The sequence below is a fragment of the Protopterus annectens genome, chromosome 9.part0, assembly GCF_019279795.1.
Source record: "Protopterus annectens isolate FY-2018-M chromosome 9.part0, PAN1.0, whole genome shotgun sequence".
Classification (NCBI taxonomy): domain Eukaryota; kingdom Metazoa; phylum Chordata; order Ceratodontiformes; family Protopteridae; genus Protopterus; species Protopterus annectens.
In genome coordinates this window covers 314111031-314134333 of record NC_056743.1, presented here as the reverse complement: position 1 = coordinate 314134333, position 23303 = coordinate 314111031, and the positions used below count along the sequence as shown (strand labels likewise).

The 23303-nt window shown below is 37.7% G+C and overlaps 1 protein-coding gene across 3 annotated transcripts in view; it reads left to right on the top strand.

The window, feature by feature from the left end:
- The window catches only part of SPI1 (Spi-1 proto-oncogene), a 272584-nt gene that overhangs the window by 61250 nt on the left and 188031 nt on the right, over positions 1-23303 (top strand). For all 3 annotated transcript variants that reach the window (XM_044082899.1, XM_044082898.1, XM_044082897.1), the window contains exon 2: positions 8732-8822. In XM_044082899.1, the coding sequence (XP_043938834.1) occupies positions 8732-8822 (91 nt within the window). The remainder of the gene's footprint in view (positions 1-8731; positions 8823-23303) is intronic.

The window sequence follows — 23303 nt, the reverse complement described above, 5'->3', positions numbered from 1 at the left end:
GACAGTTCTAGAAATGGCATTGCCCCGACCTATTTCCTACCAACCCTACTATGTGATTCTCCTATTCTGACAACTCTGTCTACCTCAGTATTATTGAAACTGCAGCAATGCTACAATAAATTGCCAAATTTGCCCCTAACCTTACATATAAAACCCAGTAATGCCTGGCTCTAAAACAATTAAACCGGCTTGAATTTTCTCATGTACTCACATACTCACAAAGACCTATAATCCATAAACTACTGCACAAACCAGAAGAACATCCATCTATTAACAGTTTAATATACTCCTATTCCCCAAGCATAACTGTGTTCTAGTTCATAGGTTCATAGGTTCATAGGTTGATACTAGGCTATCTGTCCTAGGGCACTTATAAGCCTAGCCAGAGTGTGTTTGGCTTTTGCCACCCTTTTAGATTAGTTGACTGTGCCTCTGTATAGCAGGTCAAAGAAGGTAGCCCTTTTAAGGTTAGTTTACTGTACCTCTGTCAAGCAGGGACACAGAAGAGATCCCAGGGGTAAACTTACGATCTCCCATCCACTCATCAAAATTTTTCTTGAAGAGGGTCGGTGAGGGGCTCTACCTAACATGGATTGGGATTTTGTTCCAGAGTGAGGGGAGCCTCTGGGATATGAATGTGTCCCTCCAGCATGTCCTATTTATTTCTGTGCTGAGGTTCAAGTCCCTGGAGCGTGTAGCTCTAAGGGATTTGGAGTTCCTGAGGTGAAGCATGTCCATTAATTCTGGGTTGAACATGGCTTTATACATCAGACACAGATCGCCTCTGAGTAGGCGGTACGCAGCTGAGTAGAGCTGGAGTTTCTTTAGCCAAACTGCATAGGGCATCTGTTTGAGCCCCTTGATCCTCTTGGTGAGGTACTTTTGGGGTATTTCCAGTTGCTGCAGGTGTCGGGTAAGGTACATCCCAAATGGGGCATTGTATTCAATTATGGGCCTGATAAGTGATGAGTAGAGGGGCACAATGACCTCTCTTGATCTAGATGTGAATCCTTTCATGATAAGGTGGGCTATATAGAAGGTCTTTCTAACCACTTTGGCAATGTGATTGTCAAAGGAGAGATTGCTATCTACTTGGGTCCCCAAGTCCCTAATTACTTCTTCCATACTTAATGGATTACCACCTATGTGGTAATTTGTGGGCACTTTGTTTTTCCCAAAGGGGATGACTATGCACTTTTTGGCATTTAGCTTTAGGCCATGGCTCTGGCACCAGTTATCCGTCTCTGTGAGACCCTTTTGAAGGATGCTTGTGTCAGCCGGAGAGTCAATTACGGCACCCAGTTTGCAGTCATCTGTGAACTTGGCCAGCCATAGTCCACCTGTGTTAGCCTGTACCTCGGAGAAATATATACCGAACAAGAGAGGTCCCAGGACTGAGCCTTGTGGGATGCCACTTGTAACTGGTTTAGAGTCTGACATGGCACCTGCTATTCTGACCATGTGGGTTCTATCCCTGAGCCAGTTTGCAACCCATCTTGTGACATAGGGGTTGATATTTAAGCTGGTGAGCTTATTTATGATGCCCGAGTGGGGTATTGTGTCGAAGGCTTTTGTGAGGTCCAGGTAGGCTGTGTGAACTACCTTCCCTTCATCTATGGCTTTGGTAACTGTTTCAAAGAAGTCGACCAGGTTCAAGAGGCAAGATCTGCCCTTAACAAAGCCGAATTGTGTAGGATCCAGTGTCTGGAGGTTCCCAATGTCTTTGTTTATGATTTCCATGATGATACGCTCCATAGCTTTGCAGACCAGGCTAGTCAGGCTTATAGGGTGATAGTTTCCGGGGTTTGTTGTGGCACCACCTTTGTGGAGTGGGACCACTGTTGCTGTATGCCATTCCTTGGGTACATATCCTGTAGTAAGGCTGAGACTGAACAGTGACTTTATATGAGGGTTTAGTTCTTCTTGGAGCTCATGTAAGATGCAGCCTGGGACACCGTCTGGTCCCATTGATGCTGTGTTTTTTGCTTTGGAGAAGGCAGCTCTCACCTGTGCATCTGTGATCTCAGGAAGGCTACACTCTGTTGGGATAGACATTTGCTCTTTTGGGGGGGAAGGGGGGGGGAGTTTGCACTGAATCTTTCTGCCAGGATGTTGACAAAGTCTGTGGGTTCAGTGTATTTTTTGTCATTTTGCACTAACTCAGAGCATATCTGGGAGTTGCCTCCCAGATTTCTGACATAACTAAAGGCCTTGTGATTATCTTTAGTGTCTTATGCAATTTTTCTTTCGAAGCTGGCCTTAGATGATTTTATGAATGATCGTAGTTTCTTGCTAGTACTGATCAGAGACGCCTTCCCTTTTTGGGATTTTGCTCTATCATGTAGTAGCTTTCTCCTTCTGGTGTATAGCTTATTTATGGCCGGGGTCCACCAGACAGGTCTCCTGCCTTTGGAGGAGTGAATCTTGGTTTTATTTGGGATAGCATGCTCCGTGCATTCCTGTAGGTGTCCATAGAATGCTTTTGTAAAGGATTCTGCATTTTGGGCTGTATTTTCCACTGGCCCAGGGGCTTTGAAGGATTCTACCTTGGTTTTGAGAAGTGTGAAGTTTGCTTTAGAGAAGTTCTTCACTGTGGTTTCCTTGGCTAGGGGTGGGGACGGAATATGGATGTCCAGTGAGATTAGTTTATGGTCTGATCTTACCAATGAAGGGTATACCTCTGGTGTGGAACATAGAGACCCCATGTTGGTGATGGCCAGATCCAATATGTTTTCCCCTCTTGTGAGAGGGGTGACCAGTTGTTCCATAGCATTTGAGTTTATAAATTCTAGGAACCGTTGGGCGAGGGTGTTTGGGCTTGAGTAGTTTTCCCAATCAATGTTTGGGTAGTTGAAATCACCCAATATAATGGTGTTTGGAGAGATCTTCATATTCTCCAGTGAGGTTCCTGTGTTTGGGAGGGTGGTCTGTAACAGGCTACAAACTGAAAGGCAGTTTTGCCCACTGTTAGTTACACATGGATGGTCTCCGATGCTTCGTGCAGTGCCACTAACCTGGAGGTGTGGGTATCTTTGATAAATCTAGATACTCCCCCTCCATTTGTGGTTTGGTCCAAGTTTTGGGGCCGGAAAGCATGGTATGAAGTATAACCTGTTAGTGCTGGGGTGCTCTCAGGAGCCTTGAACCAGGTTTCTGTTACTGCACAGATATTGATATTCTCCATACTGAGTGCATGCATCTTGAGGTTTAGACTTCTGGCGTTGAGCAGCATTACCCTTAGTATTTTTTTCTTTGTGTTGACTATGGAGGTGGGTTTGTCTTTTGAGCCTTGCCTAAAAAAGGCACTATGGGGGAAGCAAGAGCCTTTGCCAGTATTCAAAAACCCAGGGGTGACAGGTGCAAGCTGTCCCTAGTGAAGCAACGTGGCTTGTCAAGCATGTCATCCCAGGCTGACAGACACTGGATCCCCTTTGAATGACACCAATACTTTAGCCAGTTGTTAAAATTGATCATTTTGTCTTTATACTGTAGCATCATTATTGGTGAGGGTAAGATGCTACTCAAGGTCAGGGTCATACCGGCCTGGGCCACATGCTCAGAGAGCTCTTCTATGTCTTTTTTCATGTAGTCCAGGGAGGTACGTCTCAGGTCATTCACACCAGCATGGACAATGATGGAGTCATATTTGTACTTGCTTTGGAGTGACCTGAGTGCTTGTGTTATGTGGCGGATCCTGGCACCCGACAGGCAGCTTACAGTGACCTTCTCCTTGTTCAGCCTGGTGAGTGGGACGTCAGTGTGTCTGACAATAGAGTCACCTTTTACAAGTGTATTAGGTGTGTTGTTTAGCCCTAATGGCTGTGACTGTGTGGCACACTGACTTTGTGAGCTATGTGCTATGTGGGTATTGTTTCATGGTAGGGGTTGCTTGGATGTCTGCTTTGGAGGTCTCTGCTGCTTAGGCAGATTTTTATTTAGAGCCTCTGAGTATGTTTTTGTGTGTTTATGTGTTTGGTTTGCTGATGCGATAGGTCTATGTGAGACTGGATTTGTGGTGTGTGTGTGGTTACCTTTTCCTCCTTACAGGCTGTGCTAGTACTGGGTTGAGAGAGGTTAGCCTCCAGTTTGGCTATATAGTTGCATCTCTCACATATATTTGAGCTTGTTGGGAGGAGGAGAGGGTGGTCTGTATACATAAGGCAGTTGTAACATTGCCTCAAGATTCCCAGGTTCACCAGCTGGACTGGAGAGTAAACCCGAAACTGACCTTTGGACATGCCTGAATAATATAGGGAACTACTTATTGACTGATCAGAAAGAACCAATAGGGAGCAAGTGCTTTGAAGGAGTATAAGAGGATGTAATAAGTTTATTAGTGTTTACCTATGAGATTACTTATACGAGCAAGTGCAGGGCTTTAGAATGAAAATAGAGTGCTTATTTTGAGATTTAGAGCTGTTCTAAGGGAAAAAGTGATTTAAACCTGTTTAAGCGACACTGCTCTGTGCACAAAAAGAGATTTGCAGGGTTTTAAGAGAGATAGATCAAGATGTTTAGAACTGACCCAAAATGGCCAATAAAGCTACAGCTTCTAGGCAGTAACCACTCCTACAGGGACAGGCAGGCTGCTCAGTGTTAACCACTCCACTGCCACTGGTGAACACAGAGACTTTCCTTTAGCCCAAGCAAGCACTGGCCTCCAAGAAACTTACAAACAGTTCAGAACAGCAATCTGTAACTGAACTTTCTTAAATTTCAGAAAGTGGGAAAAAAGCAAGATTTTTTTTTTTTACTTTAAAGGTAGCAAAGATACACAAGTAGCAAAATAGTCAGAACAGTGCAATAAATGACCCCACACTTGAGTGCTAGGCCAGAGTCAGGTAAAATGCAATTTTAAGAAAACTGATTTTAAATTAAGTGCAACACAGGAAATGCAGTAAACAGGCTCTAGATGTGTTCTAAATACTGTTTCTAATACAGATATCAACTTTAGCAAGCCAGAAAACGCCAAAAAGTAGGCGACAAAGCAGTAATTTTAAACAAAAAATCAGAAGAAAATACTTAAAATCTCAAAAGTGGCTCCTTTCTTCTCTCAGCGTTTTCTCCCCTTGGTAGGTGCTTCAGCAACAACTATCAAGCCTGGAAAGACCTGTGATAAAAATGTTTCTTAGTTTGACCAAATCCAGCAACACAGCAGGAGACTTGTATTTCAAATGTTTTGCAAATAAGTGGAACTCTATTCCACCCTGCTTAACACTTAAATACTTTCAATTCTGAGCTGAAGCAACACCTTACACACTTATGGCTCTGGCCCTGTACCCCTCCCAGCTAAGACTAATCCATTTAAATGTAAACCCACATCTCTAGCCCCCATTACAAGCAAATCTTCTCATCTAATTAACTTACTTATATATACCACAACTCTTATCTCGTTACCTTGCCATGGTACTTAAATTCTATTGCAGTAATACCTTAAAATCCATTTCCTCTTACTAACCCCCTCCTAATTATCTGCACAACCTTCCCACACAGTTGATAATCCCTGACAAAAACTAGCTTACGGTTCTGATGTTATTCTGTTCTAGGAACGTTCTAAATTATTCTAATTATAAGATACACAACTAATCCACCACTTACCTATGACAAAGAATTACATAAGAACAAACTTGTGTGTGTAGTATCAGACTGTACCTGCTTGTTTTGTATATTAAATTATTGTACACATTTGTACTCACAGTTGTATGATGTTATTGCAGTCATATTTGCATTCATACCATTTTTCCTGTGTTGTCATTGCATTGTATTATCCACTGTACTTTTATTCTCAATGTAAGTAATCACTTTAATTTTGAGTGGAGCTTTTTTCATACACCTCTGCTGAAAAGGGGTTTCATGCCCATTAGGACCTTCCCAGTAAAACATGCAGTAAATAAATAACTAACTAAATAAATAAATAAGCTTATCCTGACTTGACTCTTTATATTCAGGTACGTTTAATAACATATAAATCTGCTGTCTTGTCACTGGTTTGAAGCACAGGGATGAGGGAGAGAGAGAAAGAACACAGCATACTTTATTTACATTGCATGTCATTGTCATTTTGTGCTTGTAGATAGATGATTGTTTTACTAAAAGTTGCAGTTTGTGTGTGTCAGTAATTAGGTTCCTGATGGTTTGAAATGTAATGCCCTAACATGTAGCATTTATTCGAAAAGGGTATTAACTTACTTCTAAAAATTTCTAGGGTGGTATCGCTGCTCATATTGTTTCATCTTTTTGTGTGATGATTTGTATTTTCTAATAGAGAGGATGGTAAGGAGAAGGTGATGTGTGGCTTGTTTATGTATATTGCTATGTATAGAAAGCCCTGACCTATATGCCTTGTTGCTTGTCATGTGCTTCCCACCCCCTATATTTATTCATTTATTTATTTATTTATTTATTGCATTTGTTTACAGGGATAAGTCCACTGGGCCTAAAAGAGCCCATTTTCAGTGGAGGCCCAGGGAGAAAAGCTCCAACGAGAGACAGAAAAAATATAAACAGAAGCAGAAACAGTGTTACAGATAGTAAATATAGTAACATATACAGAATATATACATAAAAGCAGGAATCTAGTTTGTTTGATTACAGCAATATATACAGAAAATATACATTAAAGCAGAATTCAATGAATTCAATCAGATTGGTATAAACAGAGATTAGTATTATTGTACCAAAATCAACAAATGAAGATAAAAATAAATATGGAGAAAATATCATCAGTCACTAGTAGCAAAAGACATAGTTTAGTAATCATATAAGGAGAGTGAAGATGTTAGGTTATAGAGCAGGAACATAGCCAGGAAGAGTTGAGATGATTTTTCAGCATTTGTTTGAAGGTAGTGGTGCTGCCTGTGTTTCTTATAGAAGGCGGAAGTGAGTTCCATAGTTTGGCGATGGTGAAGGCATAGAGGAGTTGACCAGCAGGTAAGGTGGGCTTATCTACTTCCCTCCCCACTTTTTATTGTTGATAGTACTAATATAGCCTTGGATGGAAATGAGGCTGGAAGCTGGGCAATGTCCCTGTTATAGAAGGATAGAGTCCCATATTGAGAGAGAAAAATGGTGGTTCTTTTCTTTTTTGCTGTGTGTATCTCTCAGACTTGGATGACCATAGAGGGAAGCATGATGGGTCAAATATGGTGGAGTTATGCTTTCATCTGGGGACTGATGTCACTGGCTAGAATAAATGGTCTTATGTTCCTTGGGTATGCTACCAATGACTTTTGTTTTAGTCCAGTGTACACTGAGCTTAATTTTCCTTATAGAAGCATGAAAGCTGATGGTGCTGATCAAAGGAAAATACTTTTGCTGGAGATGGTTTCCACTTCCCTCTATACAAATGGTTTATGTGCCATAGTCAATATGTTTCTTTTCTAGACAGAGGAAGTGGGAGGGGCCACAAATATGATTTAGTAACCTAAATAAAGAGCCTGGTCTATGAATTGAAACTGGCACGTGTCCTTTTTGTTGGGTCCCCCTCCCCTTTCATCGTTGATAATTCTGGTATGAACTGAAAAATGCTAAACAAATTGATCAGCTGCTGGTGCATATACTTGGTATTATCTGTTGTCATAGTGATTCAAGAGTTAGCCACGTATTATCTGCTGTTGTAGTGATTCATGGTTTAGCCAAGTATTATCTGTTGTCATAGTGATTCAGGGGTTAGCCAATGATCAAGGAAAGTATGCAGGGGAGCCTGTTAACCAATAAATCAGCTTTGCTGTCATTACATGTATGACTTCAAACAATGGTTCCTACTTGTGGTTTACTTTTGCTTTATAGAAGAGATGGATACATTCCTATCTGTATGCATGGGGTCCTTCTCCAGTTCACGCAGTATAAACTGGCGTGTGCTCATATAAGACAATAAACTCCGGCCTACTGTGTCTTTTTAGTTACAGAACGTATTTATGCATACAGTATATTTAAATATGTTTGGAATTGGGTATTTTGTTAAACAATTGATATGTGCTTTCTACTTCCCTGTGCTTCATCAAGACTCAGTTCACTAAAGCCTAAACTGATCAAAGTTTCAGGGTAACAAAATGCACAGTCACACAATTATACAGAGAAAAAGAAAAACAAATGACCACATGAAATCACTTCAAATGCATGAATAGAAACTGCAGTACCACTGATTTCCTAGATTAAAAATCTATTAGGTAGTACCAAACGTACCCATCTCATACTGGAAGAAATGTATGGGGGGGCACACCCTCCCAATGTACATACCTGTTCAGACTCATTTGAATGTGTCTTTTTTTAGATCCTTAGACATGTTTTCATGTTGTATAAATAAGCATTCCTTAGTTCTGTGTATTTCAATATGTATGCATAGCTACAGATAAGTGAATCTGACTATGTATTTTATATGTTTCCTTACTCACATGTACATAAATCCACACCACATTTGTAAAAAAATGTGATCATAGAGGTGCCCATTTATCTGTGAGTTATCATATCCATGATTTTAGATACTTAGGGGATAAACATATATATATATATATATATATATATATATATATATATATATATATACTGTAGCTATATTGTATGTGTCTACTTTTAACTGTTTGTTGGTGTCTCTTAATGTGGGCTAATTCATATTTATATGTATACCTATGGTAATGTTGACATAGGCATATACCTGTGTTTATTTCTTCACCGATATGCAGAGTGACCTGTTTCTAACCAGTAATATGTAAATATGTTCTCTGTCCTGCAGCATTCCACTGAAGATATGATACCGTATGATCAGGAATTACTTCGTCAGCCTCATGACTATTATTTCAGCAATGAGTCTGAGAGCTACAGTGGTGAGTTAATTCTTCTGAACAAATCCAACATCTCATACTGTAACAGCTTTTATGTTATGAAGCTTTAATTATAACTTTTTTATCTTGAGAAGGTTTACAACCTTAACTTCTGCTGACCACAGTACCTGCTTTCAACTTTTCCCCCAAGTTTTCTCCACAACAACTCCTTCCCATCTCAACAATCTGTGCTTGTGTGGACCAGGAGGCAACTGGAGTTAGTAAAATATGGGTGATGCAGACATGCTGTATCTTCAAAATTATTATTGTTTTCAATACATATAATCGCCCAACACCCACAGATTTCATAAATAATGAAGTGTGGTAGTCGGTTGTATTCTCATCCCCTATCCTCCTGTTGAATCACCTAGGAGCATTTCATTTCTGAATCCAAATACTGATGCAAAAATATATCACTTGTCTTAATATCAGTAGGGCAGCATGTATATAGTCTTCATATATGATATATATTTGCTCTAATTTGATACATTTATAGTACTAACTTTAACAACATGTATTATGGAGTCATACAGCATAGGGTTTCAGGAGGTAAGAATATGTTGACTTTGTGAATCAGGGCCTGAGGAATATTCTTTGCGTGACTTAGTAGTCTGATTCTCAAAACCAATGTAAAGAATAAAGAATAAAGAATTCTCAAAACCAATGTAAAGAATAAAGAATAAATAATTCTCAAAACCAATGTAAAGAATAAAGAATGAAGAATTCTCAAAACCAATGTAAAGAATAAAGAATTCCCAAAACCAATATAAAGAAAAACATAGCTTTCCAAACAAGGAAATCTGAGAATTTCTGCTTTGACTTTTTTTTAATTGAACGGGAATTTTAGCAGTAGTCCAAACATTACTAGAGTGTGACCATGTAAGTTGTAGGGAGGCCCACAAGATCTTCCCCATTTGACTTTTACGTGATCTCACCCTGGTATGAGTATAAATAGGGATGGTCCGTGTTGGTTACTGTTAACTCTTTATCAGCACAGCAGCTGTAGAATTAAACCATTTGTCTCCTATATACCTTTAATAATCAAAGTATTATAATCATGATCTAATTATATTACGTACGCTATAAATGTTAGGTACGGGGCATGTACCTTAAATATTAATTAACTAGCTACAATGGTTAGTTAGTATGTCAAAGGGTACACAGAAGTTCAAGATACATCAGTATACAAAATATAGCTCATGAAATGTAGAGATCGGTTGTCTATTTATTATTTATTATTTATTAATATTTATTAAGCCTCTTAACATGTTATGCTACTAGGTTTAGTGAAATATTTGCCACAACTGTGGAAATATACATGTAAAAGTGAAGAGATGTATTTATTGTCAAGAGTTTCTCTGTTTGGACTACAGAAGTGTAATTATCACTGGAAAAATGGCTCTACAGCCAGCTAGAGTTCATTCCTGTGTGCTTCAATGGAATTTGGTTAAAATCTAGAAGAATCCAGAATGATAGTTATTTTTCACTGTAAGTAGATTAGCTGCGAGGTCTGAAGAAGTAAAAAGTGCTCAGATAATGGATGTGAAAGGATAATATTAGCTCTCATTTGGGATTTGAACACAAGACCTCCAGCATACAGTGTTGGTGTCACTACTAGATCAACAAGGGGCTCTGGATAGATAGGTGTTGGAATTTTCCCTTAAGAGCTTTTCCTTTCAGACAAACTTCTAGCATGGTGACTAACATAAAATTATAAACATACATAGATGTACAGAGAAAGCCCTGTGCTTAGGCACCATTAGCATTATAGAATGGAAAGGATAATATTAGCTCTCATTTGGAACACAAATCCAAGAGCTCCATCATACCATGCTGGCTTCACTGTATCTGGATCATCAAGAGCCTCTGGATAGATGGGTGTTTAGTTTTCCCTTAACCGTATTATCCTTCCAGCTAGAACCCCCCAGCATGTTAAATAAGGTCAAATTCTGAACACACAACTACAGAGAAACCCCTCCTCTTAGAGTAAAAGGATAGTATTAGCTCTCAGATGGAGCGGCATGTAGACAACAAAGAAGCCACAATGCATTTAAATTGTTTCTTCCTTGATGAAGAAAAAGACAAAATAGTAAGTGAAAAATTAAACAATTATTGCTACCATTTATCAAATGGAATGCAGTGTAGTAAATATTTGTTCTTTGTAAGAGCATGTGGTCACACAGAAACTATAAATGCATATATTACTGATGTAAAGAATAGATCCAAAGTCTGTGATTTTGATGAGCTGCATGATACCCTAAAAAGCTAGTATAATATGTGCTATAAGAAATTATGAAATAATGAAATCCAAATATGAAAAGTACTTGCACAGTTTTGTATATCAAGCAACATTCCAAAAGTGCTAACTCTTGAAGCGAGGTGTTCCAATGCCATAAATGTTCTACAGTAGTCAGATTAGAATATGGGCATATAGCCATCTGCTCTTCTCAAAATGATCCTCAACTACAATCTTCAGAAAAATCAAATACTCAGGTTTATTCACCTGTCCAACAACAAGACACACCACAGCACCACATTAAGCAAAGGCAAATGGCTACATGTAGGAGCCAGGGCTAGTCTTCTCTTTAACACAGTCACACTCACACTTTTGCATGAAAGATACTGCCCCCCTCCCCTTATTTCAGCAAATTTACCATCAAAAACTCTTCATACTCCCTTTATAACCCTGATGCCCTCTAACTCCACAAACCTCCTTTTACCCTGGTTACATCTGATAGATCCTTCTCCAAAACTTCCTCTTCTTGCTGGAATTGCCTACATGAAGACATCAGACAGATTAATGATTTGAAACCTTTCAGGAAGACTCTTCATTCCCATCTAGTCATGGTAAACAGATGTAACTGTCAGTAATACAGACGACATCTCATTATTTTCTCCTTTCTCCATTAGGCACTTTTTAATCTGCACTTCACAGCCTTTCATTGAATTGTTAAGGAAATATATAATGTTTTCCGGAATGAATGAATAGTATAGTCACTGTTATAAAGAATGATAAGATTCACATCTGTATTGTTTGACAAGAGCCATATAAAGTGATTAAAAGAGTGAACTTTACCCACTGCTTATAGCTAAATAAGTGGTTACAACAATGCAATTTGGAATGCAAAGCATTTACCAGAGTTTACAACAGAGAAAGTTGTTGTTGTTGTTAGTCTTTCAGCTTTTTCCTGGTAAAGGGTTGCCACAGCGGAACTCCGGTCCGCTAATGACTGGCAGTAGATTTTTACGAAACGCCGAGGTGCCAGCTCGACCCTCAATGAAGGCATGCCCATTTACGCACGCATGTCTTTCAAATGCTACCCAACCGCGGGGAGGACATGCAGATAAAGTAAGCTCATGAAAGGTCCAAACAGCAGCAATTTAATATGACATCAGGAATGTACAGGTCTCTTAGGCTCCTGTTCAATATTTTGTCAGCACTAGAGGAGTTCCAGATAGCTTTTACACCAGGTAATTGAAGGTTGGGGAAGTATTGTAAATTTAGTTGATGATCTATTAATATGGTCAGACACAAGAGCATGTCAGGAGACTGACAAAATTGCTGAATATATTAACATCACTTAATTTTTCAATTTGAATAAGAACATGTAAAATCGGGGGGGGGGGTCCAAAATATATGGTCATATTTTGATGTCAGTGAGACTGAATCTTGATGTAGAACAAAAAATCCAAAAAATTCTGCAAATGCCAAGACAACAAGGCAAGCTTTACAGAAGATTCTAGGAATGATACAATGCCTTGCAATGTCTGTATCTAGTATGTCTAAAATTGCTATTCAGCAAAGAAAGCATAGCTGGGAATGAAACTATAAACAGGAGAAGAATTTTGAGGTCCAGTGTTATAGCAATATGAATAAGTCAGTTTTGGTATATATAGACATCAGTTAGAATGGGATTCTTCATGGAAGTGTAAGTTAAGATACTGTGATCCTTGTTATTTCAAAAATTAAAACGCAATTCTGTCAAAAGCAGTACATTCCAAAGCTTCATGTTATACTTTTGAAGTGTTTTGCAGCTTTATCCACCCCCTCCACATGGCTACTGTTATGATGGAAACTGCACCCCAATACCTGCTACTTATATACTACCTCTGACATTACTGTACCTCAGAGTATTTAGAATATTTAGAGGTAATACAGTGTCAGAACTAGTGCATATTTCCCCTGTTCACAATTAAATTCTAGTGGTTCTGTGTATCATAATTAACTTTCTGTGACCTTCATCAGCCACCTGTCAGAATGGTATAGGGCCTGTGAATATGCCGGAGAATAGGCTACTTGCCTATTGGCCAAAAGCATTCACTGATACAGAAAAGGTTGTACTCAGATAAAAAAAAGATCTTCTAGCAATAGTGCACGGATGTGATAAATTCCATGAAAATGCATATGGTAAAGAAGTTTAGGGGAAACCAGAGCACAAACCCTTGCATGACGTATTCAGAATGCCTTTGTAGAAACACCTCTGATATTTTATAAAATGTAACTTAGTCTATAGAAGTATGATCTGAAAATGACATTTAGACCAGAGAAGAAACTGCATATAGCAAGCATACTGAGATGTGCTTATTTATCAGAGAAGTATGAAGAACTGCTAATAAAGACTTTGGGTAAGATCACAGTGATAAAAAAATGTAAGAGTCTCAGAAGTCTCCTGATAATGACTTAAAACTCCATCTGCTAAGAGATGGCTCCAATAAATGATTAGCCAGAGCAAACATCATCAGCAAGGAAAGACAGACTTATTTTTCTTTAAAGGAAAAAAATAATACTGTTCTAGGCCTAATATTCAATGATGACAGAGTAATAGTTTTCAATCAGCTGAGAAGATGCTTGCTTGAAAATAGATACATGAATCTCTGCTGGGAATGGTAAAGCATAAAGAAAGAGCAAAAGATATATTGTTTTTTCAGGCAGGTGAAGCTGTGGTTTACTATCAATATATCGGCGTAGCATTGCACGCCTATGAACAATTCGAACTGCAGATGTTCGAATAGTTCATATGTATGCCAGCTACGAAATTGAATGTTGTATTTGTGAATGTACTGTGCATTTGCAAATATAACGTTCGATTATGCACATTGATTGCGCTACAGTGCGGTACGGAAACTACATCCCTTTCCTCACTGTAGTGCGATCTTGGAGTTAGAATATATAGTTGGGGGGTGGGGGCACAGCCCCCCACAGGGGGGGTGCAGGGGGGTTTGCCGCCTGCATAAACGGGAAGTTAGGTTCTCTGGTTAGGCAGTTATGGGAAGGGTGGGATTGCTGTTAAGTGCTGAAAATGTAGTGATCGACATTTTCGGCATTAACAGCTAATTTACGACATTAGGGACATTCGGTAATGTCTACTTTCAGCGAAACACTTCGCTAATAAGTACCATTTTTTTTTCTTTCGAAATTATGATAGTAAACCGAAGTCACAGAAAAAGCAATGCAGAGCTGTGCCATATGCAATGCATATCATAACAACAAGGAAACTCCTGCTCTAGATCACTTGTGCAGTTGTATGAGCACTGATTTGTTCCAGTTCAGAGAACCTATATATCTTCATTCTGTGGATTATTATTGCAGGTTCCATAAAATAATCAAACTGGCAGACATAATTACAGTATGATTACTGTATTAAAGTGTGTATTCTTCAGAACAGGAGCACCTGATATTCTCATAGCTGAAAGTGGTCCAAAATATACAAGTCAGGAATTAAGAAACTTAGGAATTCAGATGTATAATATCCAGTCTACATCGTTCTCAGTCCATGGGCATGTAGAAAGAACTATCCATGCAGTGAAGAATCTCATGAGAAAGAGTTGAAGCAAAATCTTCAGGATTAGCATTCTGCAGTTTTTGGAATATTACAATAATCCAGTGCAGTGACTCAGCACTTCAACATCTCATCTGTTGACATGCAGAATGGTGAAAGGCAGATTATCTACTTAAATTTTATTGATGATAAATAAAAATCAATACAAAATGAAGCAAATGCTGACAAAAAAACAAAACAGCAGAACTAGAATTCTAAAATTACAGAAATAACAAAAAATGACTCAATTTAGGGGTTGGAGGTAGAGCAAGAATCCAAAAGCCATAAGAAAGCCTGCAGCCTGAAGTTAAGGCAGTTTTTAAAACAGCTAAATCAAGAGTCTGTGAATTTTGTGATGAACATGATAAGCCTCAATTTGCCTATGTTACAAGTGATAATTCAATAAAGGTGTTACAAAAGATGCTAGGCCTCATAGAAGAAATCCCAAGCATTTGTACAAGGCAAATGCATGGAAGCTAAAGTTCCACCAGGATGACCAACCAGAAGGATCATGACCGGTCTTATTACTAGAAAATAGAAACTTTGAGAACTGCGATGGTAAAGATTTGGAGAGACAAACTCATGAAGATCTGTCTCTAAAAGAAACTGTAGTGCAACAAACACTGTCCCAAAGCAAGACCAAATGTTCAGTACAAACATTCCTGGACAATTTTAGAGGTATGGCAGTTCACTGAAGAAATACTAAAGATATATGGACTGTTCCAATATTAAACATAATTTTAAGGATTGCAAAGCTCATTAGTAAAATGTTCTTGAATATGTAAGAAAATTGATTGGATATAAACAGCCCATTGCACGCATACTATAGTGTTGTTTAACTTAATGTAATGCAGTTATATATTTTTGCCTTTTAATAAAGAGGTATGTTAGACATTAGGTATATGCCTGAAAATGCTAATAAGCTAGCTACAACAATTAGCACATCATAAGATATACAGACATTGTAGAGAATTCTGTATGTAAACCTTATGTAATTTCAATGACACTTTCTGTCTGTGTGTTGCTTATTAAACCTCCTGACATGACAGTAAGTACTACTGAAAATGCATAGCAGTGATGGTCCACAGAAAGACCTTTGTAAAGGTATTAATTATATCAGATGGTGTTTATTTTTAAACAATCTTCTTAAAAAATATTTACAGTAAGACACTGTACACAGGATAAACAGAACATTTAATTTTTACTCTTTATGACGTGATCTTTCACTTATTGCAATACATTTTTTCTAAGATGCTTGATTTTCAAATTTTAAGGGGCTATAAAAATTTTTTTTTCAGAAATAGTTTTATAAACAAAACTGATGGCCTCTACCATAGTTCATTATGTAGCTTTGTCTGTTATAACTCAAACTTTCATAAGGTGGCAACTGAAGTTCTGAGGAATACTTGCTTTCTGAAATATTTAAAAAAATGGGAAATCATAGACTTTCATATTTGGAAATCATGCATTTTCGCAGTATTAACAACTGCTACTAACTCATGAAATGTTTGAACTAGACACATGAAGTCCTTGCCATTTTTATTATGCATGATGTGGCCTTTGATCTGATACAGGTTAACTATCTATATTTCCCATCATTATATTTAATAGATATTCAAAGAAGATCCCAAATGGCATCTTTAAATAAGTAGAAAATCTTAGACTGATTCCTGTAAGATGCAAAATCAAGCTACAGAAGATAAATATTACATTTCCCTTTTCTGTTTCTTTGCTATATCTGTATGTAGCCCATCCTCCAGCTTCATAGGAAAAGGGCTAATAATACTTGTCAAATCCAAATGAGCTACTGAAACTCATCCAGAAACTACAGTTAAAGTGCTTAGAAACACACATGCACAAACACACAAAAACACACATACATATCCATGTGCACATAACACGCTCACACATGGGCAAGCGTGCACACACACACACACACACACACACACACACACACACACACACACACACACACACACATGCTGGTGCACACACACATATACAACCAAGACCACACTGGTTTAGACCTATTAACAGCTCCCCTTTCCTGTAAATTTTGGCAGAGATACAATAGATGTTTAATGCACCTGTACTAACAAAGGTACTAGATTAGCAACTTAGAAAGACTCACTGTTAAAATGATGACTATATTTAAATTTGAGAGAACAGAGATGGGCGATAGCCTTGCCACACAGAGCATAAGAAATGTGATTTGTTATGCAAGTGAGAAGCCAGTGAAGCTGCTAAATTGGTATATGTGGGTGTAGGTGTAGAAATCATGACTCTTCAACAGTTAAAGTTTAAGGCTTCCCACTTCTGACAGTAAAATGAGGCTAAGAGTGACTAATGTTTTTAATGTACTGCTTTATGTTGCTTTGGAGATCATAAAAATGCATTAAAATTTGCTCTTGGACTCTTTCTTCTGGATCTCCATTTCACAAATGAATGATTCATGTTAAAATTTACCACCTGAGAAAATAGTCAGGTCCAGGAATTTGCTATCTTCTCAGTGATGAATGTCTTCTTTATACCTTACATAAGACTTCACTGCTTTAATCATTGCATGCGTGTTGTCCATGCACTGACACTTAGAAATGCGGTCTCATCATAGAATTTGATTATGTCCAATAAGTATTTCAGTCTCTTAATCTTATCCTTTAAAAATTGCAGTACTTAAAATGAATAGAAATAGAAAAGACAACACAATAACATCTGTTAAAAACATTGATCGTGTAATATCCTTCCATCCATCCATCCTGGATAGATAAGAAACCATTTAGGAACTTTTTATATGGAGTTCTGAGTAATGGGTCTTTAAAAAGGCCAGATGCAGATTTCACAGGGATGTAGCCTGACAGGTATAAAAACACCTTGGTAAAACTATTTTCCTTTCATCTCTAGACAGTATATGCTGCAGTAAATTATTTTTTTCTCCACAAAGCTTCTTAAAAAGTGTATCAATCCTTATGATCATCCTCCATCTTTAACTCGCTGATATCTTTCCAAAATTATGACAATCAAGAATGTATCGTGAACTCCATGTACCTTCATTGCAGTAACAAAAAGGGAGCAAGATTGTTTCCTCTTGAAATAGTTCTCTCTGCATAATCTGCCATTGTCGTAGCCTTCCTAGCTGCGTATTTAGATTGTCCTCATTTATCTAGGTAATCTGTAATAAATATTTCTAAACATGCTTTTGATTTATTAAGCTGAGACATATTAATTCCATTATATGCTCCTTCTAATGATAAATGTTGTGCAAAGGCATAACTCCATACTTTGTGTATTACATTATATTTGTTTGATGACAGACAGCAAACAGCGTATCTAGTCTGTCCTTAAAGTGCATTTAATATTCAATCTCCCCTCCATCCTTACCTTCCCCACCTCTTCCATGCATTGTTGAACGTCTGTGTGGATTCTCTCTCTCTCCACCAGGTACTCTGATACCTTATTCTGTGGGTACGTTCAAACATACAGGGTTCAGGTGCTCCCTACAATTGGCTACCCTGTGACACTTTAAGCTTCATCAAGTCCATTAACTATTTTACTGTTCCCTGACATGATTTGTGCACCAGTATTGCGTTCCCTCTTCTTTTCAAGTGACAAATGCTTTTTTAGTCTCTGGACATATCCTTTCTCTTCTGTTCAATGGCTCTTTCTGCAGCTTTCCTCTGGATTACCTCACAAGCCTGATGTCCTTTTCCTTGCATGACATCTAGCGGTGCATGCACTACTCAGGATGTGGCCTAATCATGGTCCTGTAGACTGAAAAAACGGCCTGTTTGTATCTGGAGCCTATCCCACTTATAATAGACCAAGCATTCTCTTCGGTGCTCCCTCTGCCCTCTCACTCGACTCCTGATTGTCCGATCCAGTTCTGAAAAGCAATCTCACATTTTTACTTACTCTGTTACCATCAGTTTCACACCTTAAGCCAATAATTCACACCGAGGCTGTTGTAGTCTAAGCACAATCCTTTACATTTGTTTGCACTCAACCCCAACTATCATCTTTCTGCATGCTTGTTCATCCTTTCCAAAATGTTTGCTTCATTATTTCCCTTACCCTCCACTACCGTAATTATCTTGTGTCCTCATATAATACATTTTAGTTGCCAAACACTAGACAATTGCATCAGAATGGAAAGACTCATGTTGCATGGAGAAGCAAACCTGGCACACAAAAGAAGAGATATCTCTTAGCTACAGAGCTTGTACAAAGTCAGCACTCAATGTAATACAGGTGACAGTCTGACAAACATCCACAATCAATGTTTTTTGCAACATATGCAGTTTTATAAACAATTTCCCCCAGTTCTCCACTATCTTTGCAGTGATATTGCTGTCAACACTCAGTTACATAGAAATCGCCTATCTATTCGGTATATTAGTTGGGAGAGAGTCATAATTTCATAATGACTTTGTAGAATATGAACACAGTGCATCTCTGAGCTGCTAAGTTTGATACATGATTTTGTTTATTTATTTTATTTTACATTTCTTAACTGGCTAAGTGAACTGATCCAAGTACCCTTTACAGCCGTGACCCAGGATACAAGGGCAGAGATAAACAGCAACAAAAGGAAAAACTCAGATTGCAACCACCACACACATAAATAGAAAAAAGGTAAATAAAGAAGATAACATTACAAATCAAAAAGATACAAAACAACATAGTTAATCTACAAAAATGTTAGTACAGTACACAATAATAATTATATATGGGTTCACTATGAAATCTAGAAATACTGAAATCCCGAATTTCAGTATTTCGAAATTACATAGCCAAAACCTTAAAATTCCCAAAAACCCATAACGAGAAACTCAAAATCCCGAACCTACACTACACACAGAGCACACACATAAACATACACACAACTTCCCCCCACAAGCACACAGACAAACCTAGACCACATATAAGTGGGGGGAAGACCCCCCTGCACCCCCCATGTGGGGGGCTTTGCCCCCACACTCCTCCTACTTATATATACTAACTCCAAGATCACACAATCAGACACACAGAGGTAACTCACACCCACACATTTTACAGTCCCTCGCACACACACATCACAGTCACAACACACACTGACATACACTAAAGCCCCTAACCAACACACTTACACATATATACATACATACCCAAACTAACACCTAACAATTCACACACCGCAACACCAGAAGTGCTAATTCAAAATCTCCGTACTTCAGGATTTTGAATTTCACGCTTCTGGTGTTTCGGGATTTCAAGGCTTTGGTGTTATAATTTCGAAATACTGAAATTCATGATTTCAGTATTTCGAAATTATAAAGGGAACCCTTATATACTTATCTGATGAACCAAATTATGGATGCAGCATATTTTATGTAGTAAGTTGAAGCAGCATACACTATAAAATCTGCAAGTGTGTATAATCATGCTTCAGGCAGTTGTGTGCACATAAGTACATTGTAAGTATAATGGTTCTTATTCTGTGTGTGTGTGTGTGTGTGTGTGTGTGTGTGTGTGTGTGTGTGTGTGTGTGTGTGTGTGTGTGTGTGTGTGTGTGTGTGTGTGTATGAAGCACATACATTTGCTCTCAGCCAAAAGGTCTTACTTTAAAAGACATCATATTATCTTCCTGATGTGTTGTATCAGGAATATCATCCTATGAAGCTCAGCAGTTTTGGCAGATTGTCCTCTATGTCACTCAGAGTTTAAAGATCACATTTAAGGTGGCAAAACTAGCCTTTATTTTTTACATGAAAAAAACATTCACATGAATCCTTGTGTATGAGAACACTTTTTAATACAAAAATAAAAGTTGTTTTCATCACCTTAGACATGATCTACAAAGGGAGGAAAGACAAGTGGAACATAATTTGAATTGTTAACAAATGTGAAAGTTTCCTGCTATGAAGTAAAAAAGTGGAGGGCAGTAGATGTTGTTCAGGAGTTGGAGTGAGCAGTCACTTTACCTTAATTACAGTATTATAAAGATGGCCTCAGAGATTAGAATGTGCAGTGAGGTACAATGACTTCTTTTCACTGCATTGTAACAATGACAGCAAGCTCAGTAGCAGATCATATTCAAGGCTCAGTAATAGTACATTAATGGCTATTGCATGGCTGTATTCTACAATAAGCAGATTTAAAAATCTACATGAATTATTTTATGGGTTATGGGCCTTTAACTTGAAATTCAGTATAATAAGTGAAGGTGAGACTCTGGTCAATGGAGATACCTAAATATTTTTGTGAACTGATAGCAGGAAGAAGGGACATACTGAGCTCAGTGGGTAGAATATTATTAGCATATCTGTCATTTTATTGTGCACAAAACAGTATGACTGTAGTTTTGGCAGTATTTACTGTTAGCTTAATGTTTGCTAAGTCCAAATTAGGCTATAATAGTGGCAATGACCTGGAGATGCCCTTTGAGGTAGTATATCCATTAATTTGGCAGTATCTGGCTTTTGTGAGGTTGAGACATCAAGGCTTTTGCTGCTGTTCCTAAACCTTTGGTCGGTCTTAACTGGCATTCCCCAACCATGCTGGTGAGGCTTACCAGATTTTAACTGTCTGTTTCCTTACTAAGGGAAGAGGGGATTGTGTCACTAAGACTTCAGAAAACAAGAAAAGGTTTCATCAGTTGATCATCCCATGACCATGGTGACATTTCTAGACATTATCAAGAGTACCACCTATGAACCCATCAGCTTGTTTACCTTCATTTTTAAAAAGTTTTTCTAGAGCTGAATGGGAATATTGAATTAGTAATTGTACTGTTTTCTGCCTGTATCCAGAAATGATGCAATACTCTATCCTGCCCTATTTATTTTTCTTATATACTTTTTTATCCTTAAATAATTCCTTCCTGCTTTTAATTGCCTTTTTAATTTTTGCATTTTTAATTTCTTCATTTTTGTCTTTACATACCTTTATATAACACAATTTTTCATTATTTGTTCATACCACAATCTCCTACAACAATTCACACTATTCCATGAAATATCCCATATTTTCATCTTTTCTAGATGTTTGCTTACTTCATCGCATTCACATTTCTTTCTTTTTTCCCCTAGTAATCATAAGCCCTTATACTTCTCCCATAATATAGTTCCTAAACATATTTCCTGTTGTTGTTTAGTTTTCTCAGAATATGATATAAATTCAGCGATGATACAAAGACAATAGGATTCTTCAAACCAAGACCCCCTTCTTCTAACGTACAGTATAATATTCTTCCTTTTATGAAATTCAATTTCAAACCATAAACTAAAAAGAACATTTCTAACCACTCCTTTACTAGCAACATGGGAAAGGAAAATAACCCACCTACACATTCTATTTTTCCCAGTAAGTAAGAACGAATAGATAAAATTTTTTATAGAATAACTTCAATGTCTTCTACTTAATTGTGGTCATAATTTCTTCTAATACCTTCCTCCATCGTTTACATATTTTTTTCTTCCAAACTTTAAGCCCATCAAACTTATCTAATTTTCAGAAAATTCTATACCTGCAATATTAAGTGTTCCCAAAGCATTTATACTTATTTTTATTCAGTTTTATTCCCTCTGTATTCAACATATTTCTATTTCTTTCATAGCTACTCTTATACACCCTTTATTACTAGCTACAACTACCAAATGATCAGCATATACTATATATATATAAGGGGTCTATATTATAACAACGAACGATCAAATGATCGAACGTTGTTATATCGACCCCTAAATCTTGAATACTCAAAACAGCAAACAACCAGAACAGCGATTTTTTTCCCAGGAAAAAAAATCACTGTTCCCCCAAAAAAAAATTACTAAACACTAAATGAAGTGGGGGGCTTTGCCCCGTACACCCCCCCATGTGGGGGGATGTGCCCCCCACACCCCCCTATTTAAATATACCAACTCCAAGATCGCACTACAGTGGAGGAAACGGCACAACCCGGACGTCCAGCCCAGCGATTTCTTTCCCTGGGAAAAAATTCGCTTTTCCAGCCGTTTGCTATTTTGCCGGTTCAACACTTTGTGTTCAAACTAACAGCATTCGATCATCTGATCATTCATTGAACTAAAGTAGACCCTATGCTGGAGCAGTCACTTGCTCTCTTATTTTACTAATACTGTCTTATACACCTGCCTTGCTTTTCTGAATAACTGTATTCATTACCATGGAAAATAAAACTTAAATTATAGGATAACCTTGTATAACTTCTCTTTTAATTTGCATTTCCTTACCAGTCCATCCATTAACTAACACTCTGTTAAATGTATTTGAATTAACAGATTTTCATAACTTATTACATAATTGTTCATCTCATATGCCTTTAACGTTATCCATGCGCTTTTGTGACATAATGTCATATGCTTTTTCACATCACATATTATCATTTTACATCCATCCATTTTCTCTTAAAATGCTGCCTACATGCCTACAATTTCTTTTATTATTCATTCCTTATATACTATAAGTCATTTCATGTAAAATAAAACTTAAACATTTATTTATACATTTTTACAAGATCTTCATAAATGCTTTATAGTCTTTATTATTCAAGGTTAGTGGTCTGAGCCTTTATATGTTTTCTGTTATCTTTTTTAAACAAAAAAAATTAATTATACATTCACATATTCTTTTATCTCTGCATTCTAACTATTCACTCATTAATTACTTATAT